This window comes from Zophobas morio, unplaced genomic scaffold (genome assembly GCF_036711695.1).
Source record: "Zophobas morio isolate AGI-343-1 ecotype UQ-CSIRO unplaced genomic scaffold, CSIRO_AGI_Zmor_V1 ptg000002l, whole genome shotgun sequence".
Taxonomy (NCBI): domain Eukaryota; kingdom Metazoa; phylum Arthropoda; class Insecta; order Coleoptera; family Tenebrionidae; genus Zophobas; species Zophobas morio.
This window is the reverse complement of record NW_026972107.1, coordinates 24617447-24631163: the sequence shown is the minus strand read 5'-3', so window position 1 is coordinate 24631163 and position 13717 is coordinate 24617447. Positions and strand designations below refer to the sequence as shown.

The 13717-nt window shown below is 33.5% G+C and overlaps 1 protein-coding gene across 1 annotated transcript in view; it reads right to left on the bottom strand.

Moving 5' to 3' along the window:
- LOC135131220 (uncharacterized) overlaps nucleotides 1–13399 on the bottom strand; it is a 29780-nt gene extending 16381 nt beyond the window's left edge. The window contains exons 1-3 of the mRNA XM_064058878.1: nucleotides 13084–13399; nucleotides 12828–13008; nucleotides 12659–12773 (exon numbers count right to left, since the gene is read on the bottom strand). Of these exons, the coding sequence (XP_063914948.1) occupies nucleotides 12659–12773; nucleotides 12828–13008; nucleotides 13084–13236 (449 nt within the window). The 5' untranslated portion in view covers nucleotides 13237–13399. The remainder of the gene's footprint in view (nucleotides 1–12658; nucleotides 12774–12827; nucleotides 13009–13083) is intronic.
- Between the last annotated feature and the right edge of the window lie 318 nt (nucleotides 13400–13717).

The window sequence follows — 13717 nt, the reverse complement described above, 5'->3', positions numbered from 1 at the left end:
TATTGAATTTCCAATCGTTCTTTGTTTTTCGTAAAAAAAAACGTCGTTTATTTTAAGAAAAGTCTTGGTTAAAGTGAATTTAATTACACATTGCGAAAGTTTCTTATTAATTTTGATCTGCCATTCTATTTACCTACATTCACTTTGTTGGTTTCGACAAAACCTCAAACTTTACCGTTATTCGAGGATTTAATTTGAAGTTTTCAATATTTTAAAATTCTCAAGACAAAATTTACAGATTTGATTGACTGTGAAAATAATTCTGTGTCATTTTATGAAGTTCATTAAAATGCCGAGAAGACGACAACCTCACATAGGTCCACGAAGTCAATCAAATGTGCGACGAACTACCTCAGGTGCAAACCGCAATGATTTATTTCATGGGTAATTCGGATATGGAAGTTGATCAGCGTTGTGCTCATAATCAACATAATCAAACATTGAAGCGAGACATTGAGTGGTATGAATAAAACTGAGTAGATACTCATATTCGAAGTACGAAGTACCTACTTCATTATTACTCTTATATACCTGAGCATCTACTCTATGTACTGAGTACCTACTGGGAAACATTGTATCTCCCCGAACACAAACTGAACATCTACGCGTTTTGTGAGCATTTAATCTAGAAATGAACATCGGCGTGGCAAATAACTGAGCTGTCTGTAAAGTAGCTTAGAAAATCAGTAGGATCGTTGTAAGAGTGAATTTTAACTAAACATGGTGACTTTCATGAATGTGGAACGTCGTCAAAAGGTGCATTCAGTTTGAAAAACACATTAGGAGCAGGAATATCGAAAACTTTTCATGTAATTAACTTTTATTTATTCATAAATTGTGCAGTGCGTTTTTTCTAACACTGGCCATAGAGATTCCCATCTCAAGGTGTCTACCCCATACTAACTTATATTTTGGTGACTCGATTTTTGCCTTGATGGTTGAACACTGTCACTGTTGTCCTTTTTTGTTGTATCGAGATGCTACTTGAGCATCAACTGTTACTTACTGAAGTATTAGTATCATCTAGAAAAACTAGAAATATTTTGATTTGATATTCGAGTAGATACTTCGTATTTCGAGTATGAGCATCTACTGAGTTTTATTTATATCAACCATTGTCAAAAAATTGATCGAACGTTGTTTCGACAGAACTTCCTTCGCACCAAAAGTATAATGAAACATATTCAGCATTTTCGAGTTGAGTCTTTTCTTCACACAATTTTGCGATGACCTAATCAACATTTACTATCAACACGTAGATATACCACCTTGGATTGGTGCAGTGTAATACTAAAAATAACTGTATTGTATTCCCAAAATTATCTGCGAAAATCGAGTGAGCCATTCCATCAATTTTTTGGGGGGAATAAATAAATATTCTTAACAATTTACCATGCTTACAATAACTTTAAAACGTCTGCAAGATCTCAAAGTATTCATTTTTGCAACTCTTGAGTTATTCACTAAAATAAATTGACTGATCCATATATTTTTTTGAGTCACTGTAAAAGCAAATCTAAAAAATATGAATGCAATGATAAATTACGAAAATATACTGATGATATTTTCCACATTTTAGATAGGATTTATTCGGCAAAATCTTGAGATGACGTCTTCAAGTTTTTGGGCTTGATAAACAGATATATTTTGATTGAAAACCTACCATGTCAAACAGTAACTTCAAAACGTCTGCAATATTTCAAAATTCAGTTTTGCAATTCTTGATTCAATCAATAAAATAAATTGACTCAGTGATTAATTTTTTTGAGACACCCCCTATAAGCAAAACTAAAAAATATGAATGGAATGATAAATCACAAGTATAGTCTCATCCTATTTTGGACATTTTAGATAGGATTCATTTGGCAAAATTTTGGGCTGACGTCATCAATTTTTTGGAGGGGATAAGTAAATATATTTTGAATAAAAATTTATTATGCTTATCATATGTTTAAAACATCTGCAAGATTTCAAAGCATTCGATTTTGCAGATTCAAAATTAAATTGTAGGTGAAACGGAGTTCACGGGGTCAGCTAGTTTATAATATTTATAAGTTATTATAGCATAGCACATCGAGTAATCGAATGTCTTTTCTCAATATTCAATATTGGAGAATTTTAACGCAATTGTAAGACTAATTGTTTCTAAACAAAAAGTTCTACTGTAAAATTGAGATGATAAGCGTAGCTATAAGGATAATTGAAATTAGCTATGGTAGAAGCGATTTACTTAAATATTTTTCCTGAAAGATATTCAAATTGAGAGTTACAGGGTTGAAAGTGTCATAGAAACTCAACTTCCGAACCATAAGACCATCACTAAAATCTTGAATTTATTTCATTTACCAACGTGCATTAATCACTTGTACCTTAAATAAGATCGAGGGTGTGCCTTCTTTTTGAAAACTTTATATTTGAATCTGAAAATTAAATGGTTGCCGCAATAATCGGTAGCAACTGGTGATGTGAGATTACGAATATGTACCTAATTTTAATACTGTAAATTCGTCTTAAACCATGTAATAAAAATTGTTCTAAGTTTATTTAGACAGAACGTCCCTTGCTATGACAGCTTTTCTGAAAATTTACAAAATTTGATTTTGCAACTCCTGTAATTTAAAATAAAGATATGTGTATCATTAAAATAAAAGTAAAAAAGCATAGTATGCATATGTTACACGTGAATTTTTCCATTTTAAAATTTTGTGATGACGTCATCAAATTTCAGCAAAGAAATTTTTGAAATTTAAGCAAAACGGAACAAATCACAAGACGATTTAGCCCCGGAAAATCGCAAAAAAATATAAGTTGTAATGGATAAAAAAGGAGTAAGATGTGTGCCTACAAAAACTATCCATCGCCGTTATGTAGTAAAGGTTTTATACTCCTTGGAAGCAAAAGTGGCAGATCTAAATTTTAAGCCGCCGTAGGATTACCATAAACATACATATGAATTTTTGTCAAATAATGTTTATTACTCTTCTATTTACTAATAAACACTTACAAAAATGTACCTGTGTATAGTCTCCCAAATACTACGAGGTTATATGGCCCCACTAAACTTAATAATGCGATGTTATAATTTCTTCTGGTTACTGGTTCAAGCCAAGTGTCATAAATCAAGGATTAGTCTCAATATCTTGTCGCCTCAGTGTAATCCACTCCGGGTAATCCACTAAAACATTTTGTCTGTTCATGTTTCGAAAAATACTCAATCTTTTCAACAGTCGGGAGCAGGTACACTCGCAAAGATTTACAACTGTGGGTTTTCCTTATTAACTGTTCCATTGTCGTTTTCACAACACCCTAATTTTACAGCAGCCATATAACCTTGTAGTATTTGGGAGACTTTACATATAAACAGTCCGATTATCAGTACCGTTAAGCTGTACTCATCTTCAACACGCTCCTCTGTAGGTGTCATCCTATGGGGGGCTTTAAAAGTTAGCTCCGCACTTGTATTTTCCACTACTATACGAGGATAACATCCGACCACGAAGCTTCTGATTTCAAAAGAATAACGAAACACAGAAGAGGCAGCAAACGTTTTTAAATGGTATAGCGAAAGTCAAAAATATAAAAACAATGGATGATAAGCATATATTAAGAGAAGTATGAGAAATGCGAGTAGAGACGGATCATGGATTCAACGAGAATAAAGAGGCAATTAAGACAAGGAATTGGGAAAACGAGGGCCAAGAGAAAAAACTGCAAACTTAGGAAAACCAACTGGAAGGCAAATAACACAAGATAAAAGACAAAACACAGTGATCTCGGGGTTAGGCAAAGTGCCGATAACAAATTAATGGAAACATTTTATAGAAGGATATCTGGAACTGAAAGTGAAAATATACTCGTAAGATATTTACACCATGGGAGTGAGCAACCAAAAGAAGATCGTCTCAAAATTATTTTTGAAAAAAAACTTGAGGTAATGAAGAGAAAAACAAGCTAAAATGAGTGAATATATGTATTGATGACGTTTTAACAAAAAATAACGAAAATACAAAAGAAAGTCATCGAATTTGTGAAGGAAGAGAAGGGAAAAGGGAATTTGGTGGGGTAGGTTATAAGAGAATACAAGAGATGAAGTGAAATGCTACGGTACCAGAGTAGTAAGAACCGGGAGAGTTTAAAAAGCAGGAAAAAAACGAAAGATTTTGAACAATGGAATGTGGAGGTCCTAATGAATAAAAATTTTGGTTTTTGGTTTTATATAAAACGCTTTGATATTATAAGTTAAACGGTTAAATAGAATCTGGCTAGATGATAACCACTGGGAAAAAATAAGGACCTCACTACCAGGAAATTTGTGATGAAAATGACAAGCAACAAAAAGAATTAGAAAAAAGAGTAGATCTAACACAGAAGAAGAAGAGGAGAGGATTATGCAAAGGAAAACAGTGATTAAGGAGGAAATAGGGAATATATTTACCCTTTACGGCAAAGAAATGAAAAATCTAAAGAGGTAAACAGATAAATTAATAGAAGAAAATAACAGAAACTGTATAATGAAAAGAGACGAAAGTAAGGTTCCAAGATACGAGGGTTGAAAATGAGCACAAATATGTGAGAAGAAAATTAAAACATATACAAGAAAACTCATAAGCAAAAATTATCATGGAAATAACAAAAAACAGCAGAAAACATGAGGTGAGAAATACTAAATGGAAATAAAGAGGAAAATGAAAATAGAGAATGGACATGGGTAGCACAAAATATAAAAACGGTGATAGATTCTACAATTGTAAATACTGGGACAGAAGAGGAAGTGATAACGTTTTAAGAAAGAAGAAAGAATTGAATCGGGTGCGGGTCATATGCCATTGGACAAAGTTACACTCAAGGATTCAAGACAATTGTGAAGAGAGAAAGAAGATGATGATCAAGAAAGGGACATCAGAATTCGGAATGAAGAAGTGGTAAAGAACTTTAAACCTAAAATGTCGGAAGAAGTTTTTAAAAACGATAAAACCTGGAGAAAGATGGTTCAACGGAAGTGCTGTGAACTTAAGGCCTCCCCTGCGACAATGGGGAAAAATAAAGCTAAAATATGTAAAAAACGGGAAAAAAGAGTAATGAAAGAATAAGAAAGAAAACTAAAAATGGTGAGATCAGAAAACGAAGTATCGCAATAGTTATATCAATAAGGAAAAAAGTATCAGGAAGAAAGTCAGTAAGTAGCAAACTGATATACCAGAAAAGTGAATAATTTATTTTATGAATTTACCAGAAGGAAAAAAGAGGTGAACAACAAATAAAAGGGGCGCCACCAGAACGAGAAACAGGATTTAATAATATTCCAGAAAAATAAGTTGAAGACCAACTAAAGAACCTGATAAAGAAAAAAGCTGTAGGAGACGATGGGTTTGAGCACGAAGTATGGATGGTCGGAATTTCAAGTATGATTGATAGTCTTGTGTAAGTAATGAATGATATGTGGGAGAGAAAGGAAGTGAAGAGACGGACTCTTTTGGTCCATCCATAAAAAAGAGGATAGGAGTAAAAAGACAAACTGCCAGGGAATAACCCTTCTGAACACATCGTATAAGTTGTATACAATGGTGCTGGAAGAAAGATTGACGAAGGGATGAATCAAAGAAGTATGCTTTCGGATGGACAAGCGAGGGGTGATAGACAACGTGACGAAAGAAAGGTTGCCACAAAAATAAAGAAGAATGTATACGCTGTTCGTATACATCAAAGCGGCGTTTGTAGGAGTCCTGTGTCTGAGAAAAAAAGGTGTAAGCAAGTTTGGTGGGGACAATTAAAGAAATCTATAAAGAAATGGTCACAGCAGTAAAAAGGAAGACGAAGGACAAAGGAGGCAATGAGACAAGGCTGCCCACTGACTATCAGCCTATTTGGTGCTTATATACGCGATCTTGATGAAGTATTAAAGAAAGCGCAAGCAGGTGGGTACAGAGAAAATATGGACTTTGGCGTACGCAGATGACCTGGTATTACCAGTTGGGGATGAAAGAGGATTGAGAGAAATTATGAGGCTAGGAGGAAGGTATGTGAATAGAAAGGGCCTAGAGGTGAATGCAAATAAATCTAAAATTATGATTTTTAGGAACAGAGCAAAAGAAAGGAAAAGAGTGAATGGTACTAGAAGAAGTGAAATAGAGTAATAATTTGAAGTTTGTGTTACGAATACGAATGTATAAAAGACAAGTGAAAGAAAATGTGTAAAAAAGCAATACATTGTGGAGTAGGTAGGTATAGGAGAAAAAAATCCGGCTGGAACGTAAGAAAGCAAATTAATCGTTTTGATAGCTTAGTAAACGTGGAGTGTGCAAGAGAAATATATAAAATTGGTTTTAGGAGTTGCTTGGGCAACGCTAGGTAGTCTAGTGCGAGAAGAAACAAAAACGAGTAAATTAAAAGTGAAATATGAAGAGAAAATGACACGCACACATACACACAAAGAGAGAGAGAGAGAACGAATGTTTTGGACAAAATGTAAAAAAAGGTGAGGAAGGTGTAAAGAGTGACAGTGAAAATTATTACGAAAGAAGTGGATCCGCAATGCAAGTAAAGAAACCGAGGACAGCGGATAGCACGAGAAGTAAAAATGAGAGAAACGGATGAAAATGAGCAAAAGATGAATAACAAATATCAAGCTGTTGTAGCAAAGGAATTATCCTGGTGCTTGGAGAGAGAAAGCAGGAAAGAGAAAAAAATGCCGACGAGATTCCAGTGTGGAAATGAAGAAAGAGGAAACAGTGGTTGAATGAAAACGATAGACTGTATAGATTGTGTATGGAAGAAACTGTAGAATACTTGTTGAAAAAGCGTATGACAGATAAAAGAGACATTTTGGTTGCAGGTGGGAAAAGAATAGCGTGGATGATACAGGGAGGAAAAAGAAAGAAAGGCAGGGATTAGCATTGGTTACGAGAAAATATCATAATTAATATTATGTAGTTATTTGTTTTATTGTAACTGCAATATGTTCTGTTGGGAATCTGTTTAAGCCCATACAGCAAAATAAAAACGATTTTCTATTCAGTATTTTGAATCAATGAAACGGCTGTTGGGGTGTACGAAAAGATACTTAATGAGCACTGGGCGGAAAAATATCTTACGGATGCAATTCCCCAGTTGAAGCAAGGTGTGTTTTACGGCGAGTAGCGGGGACGCTTTGATCTGGTCCACAAGGTCGTAGCCAGTGCGTCGCTTGGAGTGTTTACAGCTTGTTAAAAAACTACTTCTATATTACTATATTACTTCAAATAAAAATACTCGATGCCCTTTTTAATTTTTCAAACACATGACCACAGATTTGTGATCTTGAAATGTTATATTATGTTGATATAGTCCAAAAGAAAAATATATTTGTAATCAAACTATCGCCGCGACAGCACTGGATCGAGCGTATGAAACACAATTCCGCGCGTTGTTAATGAGATAATGCTGCCATATGTAGAAGACAATATGCCACTAAAATTCGTATTTCAGCAAAATACTCGCTCGAAATACAAAACAAGACTTTGTTTAAATTTAAACACGTCGAAGTGGCGAAGTGACCAGTTCATTCACTCAATTTAAATATCATCCAACACGTGTGGGAGGAGGTAAAAAGAAAACTTGTTGATAATTGATAAAACATTTTCTGCAAGAGACGAATTATTTGAAGGTGTAGAAATTATGTGGAAAGGCGTTAGCAAAGAAATAATTACAAAATTGAATGATTCTATGCCACCAGTATATCGTGAAGTAAGAAATAAGACAAAAAAGGTTATTCAACAAATTATTCATTTTTCGTTTATTCTTGTTTGCATTTCGATAGTGTACACCTTAAACGACGTTGACTCTTTAATGTATTATTTTAGTGTATTACTACAATATGTCAAATCACTGGCTCACCGTTTCAGGTTGGCCCTTCTGTTTTAAATAAAGTATGTTTTTGGAAAGTTGCTTAATTTATCTCCACTAGTGTATATACCATAATGTAGTGCTAAAGTTTAAACATGTTTCATTTTGTAAATGCTACAAATTCATGAGTGACTTGATTGGACCAAAAATAGTCTAGCTGATGTAAAAATGTTGCACAGATTTTTTGGTTGCGTATGTTCAAGTATAACTCTTATGTTTCACGGTAATGAAAATTTAATCAACAGCAGCAGATGTGGTTCAAGAATCAAAGGCGAAAATAGATAGATAACGAAGACCCTGTAGAAATAAATCAACAGTGAAGTTAAGGAGAAAAGTTACGACAAATGTGGTCAAATGGAAAACTAACATGACAACATAAAGGACTGTAAAGTAAATGACTTCCACCTAGATTTTTCAATTACATCTATTAACGAAGAAAATATTACCTGTACTTTTTAAATTCAGAACGAAGTACTACTATTTGAATAAGTAAGTAGGCGAGACATCTGTATGTCGATACTTAGACAGATTATAGGAAATTTTTATAGAATGCTCAATATGGTAGGCAGCAAAAAAGCAAATGAGTACATAGAACGTACTAAGCCTAGGTTAACATAAAAATAAACAAAAGTCAGAAACATATTTAAGATAAAGGATTATTGTCTAAGTAATTGTTGCAGTTAGATATTTTATATAAAAAATAATCAAAGGAGACGTAGTTACAAAGATACAGTTTACCTTTATGTGTAGACACAAAAACAAAAAGGTCTTAATAAATACTCCTATCTTTCCCTTAAAAATCACCTGTGGCACATGATGTATTATCAAATATTTTCTTAGCAGATATATTATGTCACTTGTTTTAATGCTTATTTGTGGTTGATCCATTACAGCAATAAAAATTAGGAACACATGATCCAAAAATATTAACTTAAGACCATCATTATTTTCTTAATTTAGTACAAATTAGTCCTGAGTAATAATTATGCTTAACCATTTTGTAAGTATTTTGGGATATGCAATTATATTCTAGTCTAAGTGAGAAAATAGGTCAATCTCAAGGAAAACACGAGCGAAGTTGTAAAAGCAAAACGACCCAAATATTTTTAAATTGTTTTTATTATAAAAAAATGGATAATGTAGCAAATAATACTATAACCGCACCATCCTTAGAGACTGATTCGTAACACATGCAACTACTTCCATATACGCATGTAAGTTGTAAAAATGCGAAACTAGTTCCTTCAACTAGAAAATTTGCAGTTGTCGATAATATGTACTCATTATTTTGAAAATATGCCAAGGTTGATCTAATAAATTTGCGTGTGCAATAACTTAAAATAATTTTTGTCAACTACAGGAAATAATCACTTTAAGCTTAATTAGTCACGAATTGAAATGCGACTGTAATACGTTACTATTTAGGTAATATAACTATGACCATTTAATCAGAGCAAAAGTGTCAGAACGCTGCACATTTTTTAATTTTACTGAAATAAATCAACTCCAATTCTAAAAGCTTAAAAGAATAAAATAATGCACAGCACTTAGATTGTACAACGGTAACTTCGTGGTATAGTACTGTAACAAGAAACAGGCATAATCAATTTTGACCAATATATTAATTTTTAAACTATGTACTAATAAATTTTTGAATTGAAGTTAGCAACTTTTAGTAGGATAAATATATTAATTATATAATGTAAGTACTAATCACTAATTCAAAGATTCGGACTAACTGTACGAGCCGTTGTGTTATCCAACCAATCTTTATTTTACTTTTCATGAATATTTTTGTACTATTTATTGGAAATATTTAAAATGTAGTACAACAGACTTTCTTTCCGTATCTGCGACAAGCACGTGAGTAATGCAGTCAGCACCCATTGTGTCAGAGAATATTTTACTATTAGTGTAATAAACTTAATTAATCAAAATGACCCTATTTTCAATACTTCCGTTTGCTATCACTCTATAATTAAAGTATTTAAAAATTAAAAGTATAACTTTGTAAACGTAATGCTGTCTCATTGCGTCATTTTTAAGCATACTTTGTTAAGAAAATAAATTGCCAGCAAATGTAAGATAAAATTGTATAAAGAGTTGAACATACGTAACGAGGTGTAAACTTTCAACAACGTACATATTGCCTGAACAAGGCGGTACATACATAAATCTGTACAATAGTCAATATGATCCTGTTAAAATTCCATTCTTGTTTATTAAAATTTTTGCCAAACTCTTAACGTGTTTTGAAATTTTCTGTAAGTAAAATTTTTAATTTGGAAGATTATTTCGATTTATTTAGGATTTTTTTTTCTATGAAGTAAAAATTTTGACATTCGAACCATATCGCGGTCGACTATTTGTTACATTTTATCAATGTTGTACTTCCAAAAATTCTGAGTATTTATTACAATTTTGTAGTGTATTAATTTCAAAATTCTCACCACTAAAAAAAATCGTGCCTGCTGAAAATTGCAAAACACGTGTTATGAAAAGAACAAAGGAAGCTTTTTTAAAAAATTAAAGACATTCATGCAATCAAAATTACATTATTAGAATCATCAAAAATTTAATTTAATAAATATAAAGAGAATTTTAATAGTGGTAGATATGGATGGATTCGTGCATCAATTTCTTAAGAAAATCAGTATGTGTTTAATAATTGACAACGCCTCCGTAAAATCTCTCATGTAAAATACATGTTTATGGGTTTTACACGTTGCCAACTCAAACTGGAATAACCTACAGCAATAATAAAAATAATCTGCATGCAGTTGGCATTGCATATAACTGTAAGAACAGTCGAACTCTTAGTGCAAAACCTAGGGTAAAAATCAGATATTCTCGTTCCGAATCCACCAGCCGTGAGAATTTGTAGTTGTTAAGGATTTCATGCAACACTTCCTCCACATGCAATTGTGGTATTTGAGAAATAGTCCTAATAGCGTGGTACGGTAAATACGTCTAAGGAAGGAAATGTTCTGAAGGTGTGTACTTGCGTTTAGGTAATGAGAAAAATGGAGCGAAAGTGGATAGCAATTGGATTATTCATAGACAAAACCCATGATGTGTATGAAAGTCATGAACGGTGTTACGGTCTGTTGAACAACCAAAGTCATGCGTTAGCAGAAATTTGGAAAAAACCGCGAACACCTCTGCGAAAATTTTCTTCGCACTAACCCAGAATAAAAACTAATAGATAAATTAATTTTGTATTGTTTAGGCACTCATCGTAGTTGCTTGTTATTACATTCCTTTAAAATGTAGGCTATAATGATAGAAAATGTAATTGCTCTTTAGGCTGTCAGTGTAATGCATTTCCTTAAAATGAACACTGCAACGAAGTAAATGGTGATATGCATTACAAAGTCTGCATGCCGAACCAAAGAAATTCATTTATTCCAAAATGCATTAAATTGTTAATTGCATCAAATACACGAAAGCATTTCCGCAGAGGAAGCAAAAGAAATACTTTCTTTGTTTTTCAAAGAAACATCTTGTTTTCTACTTCCTCCCCTCGAGCAGACCGTCGCGTCGTATGTAAGAAAAGCGAAATACCTACACAAGGTTACAATGAAATTTGCGAATAGTTGGCATAAATACAGGGTTAGTCACGAGAGAATTACTTCTGAAAATTATTTTTACGCAACCCAAAATACGAATACCATGTACCATTTGATACTAAATGAATTTAAAATGAAATGCTTAATCCATGATTGCTTTGACTTTGGCAGTGTCACTTTGACGTTAATTAATTTTTAACATTTTTTTTCATCGTTGACTCGCCTCTAAAGCCCCATTGGATCAACGACATACAGTCAGATCAATCTGGGCTATACTGAAGCCGTAAGTGCTCTACCAATGTTGTTCGCCGCTAATGTGCATGTGTTAATTCGCCATCTCTGCGTCACCTAGAGCCTCTTCGAAGTGCAAATCTGCAACCTCTGCACTTCTTCGGCCATCCATTTACAAAAAAGCCGTAGCATCTCCCCAAAATGCCCAACATTTTTAACAGATTAGTAGTTAAATTATTTACTTACTTGTTTGAGTTTGTGTTGTAACCTTTGAATAAAATGCCGTAAAAGGAATTTTTAGAAATAATTTTCTCATGATTAATCGGTTGTAAAAGATCAAGAGGCACACTGACAAATTTATTGGCGGCGCCGGAGGAGATTTCCGACTGGCTGCGGTACCACCATGGACACTCGCGTAACCTCATTTTCCACAATTGTCAAAATGAGATTGCCAAACTCAAAGCAATCATGGATTAAGCATTTCATTTTAAATTCAGTTAGTATCAAATGGTATATGGTATTCGTATTTTGGGTTGCGTAAAAATAATTTTCAGAAGTAATTCTCTCGTGACTAACCCTGTATAAAGCTTTAATACGCATATTTATTTTTCTCAAAGGTGGTTACGACATTTATTGCTATTTATGTTTAATTTTACAAGTTTTTACTTGACTCTGTATGTGTTGCGTGTAACTATACACGCATGTTATCAAATAGTTGACATAATTACAAAATCATTCACAGATAATTAATAGATAAGTAGTCCTATATTTTTATTTTTCTATGTTGGTATTAATTGCACTTATTTAAGGTAGTTTTTACTTACTAAGTTATATTTTTAAACTGATAAATCCAAGGTTCTAACATGACAGTTACGCAAAATTTGTTGCTTTACTGTCTCAAAAAACTGTATTAGGTAAATGAATGCGGAAATGTGCAAATGTAAAAATTTGTAGAAAATGTGTGTTAAATGACATACCCGTAATTCCAATAGTCCCTTTGCGTTACATTTAAACGGATGTGACCTTCAGAATATTCAGTGCCACGATAATTACCCAACCAAACATCATAACCGGCGTCTGCGAGGAGAAAGGCTACAAGAAATAATTAAAGTTGCTGATATAAACAATAGTTCAGGGGCGCATTACCGAGAGAGTTTGGTCCCAAACTAACGAAAATGCCAGAAGTGCTCTGAACCCCATGCATCATAAAAACAGGACCCTTGTCCTGTCGAACACTAGGTATCCTGAACACATTTAAGATATAACCATCTTTGGTTTGAACTCTGTATTCCATAAAGGGATATCCAGATCTTCGAATAATTTCAGGCTGCGTGAAGGCAGATGTTAAGAAACCAGTTAGTTGATGTAGGTGACCGAGGATTGATTGGTTAGCATCACTTACCACTTTAATGTCTGCAGCAAAGTTGTACCAGCAGTTGTTGTTATTTTTCATAGTGATATAATCGCGAATAGTCGGACACACGTTGTTGTCTTGGCATGAAGATGACTTGAAGTACACAAAAAAGGTTAAAATTATCAGCTTATGGCACAGCATTTTTGCAAGGATCTGTTCGTTTAACTGCACCGGCGGTACCTTTAGTTCTGTTTGGTTTAAGATATTCACTTTCTTCGGTACGTCGTACCGATAATTATTTCTTTTAATTTCACTAGTTCACTGAACTATTATTATGATAAACGCCTATGCGGCTAACCCTTTCTACCAGCTATTACTGCATCTGTTTTATTTATTTTTCTTTCCGTATTTCCACCACCGCTGAAGGTTTCACTGAAAACATAAAATTCCGATTACTACTTGTGCTGAGCGACCAACCGAAGATTCAAAGCCATGAGCTACTTCAAGCTGCCAATGAAACGAAGTACGATACGAATTGTGCAATCTTCAAGGCGGTTTAGAATCTACGTGAAGTGTATCAATGAAAATACAGAGATTTTGTTAAATAGTCATTTACGCTACAAGTACGATAAAAATACTATTACCATACCAGTGTGACGACATTCGGTCATGTATAATAACA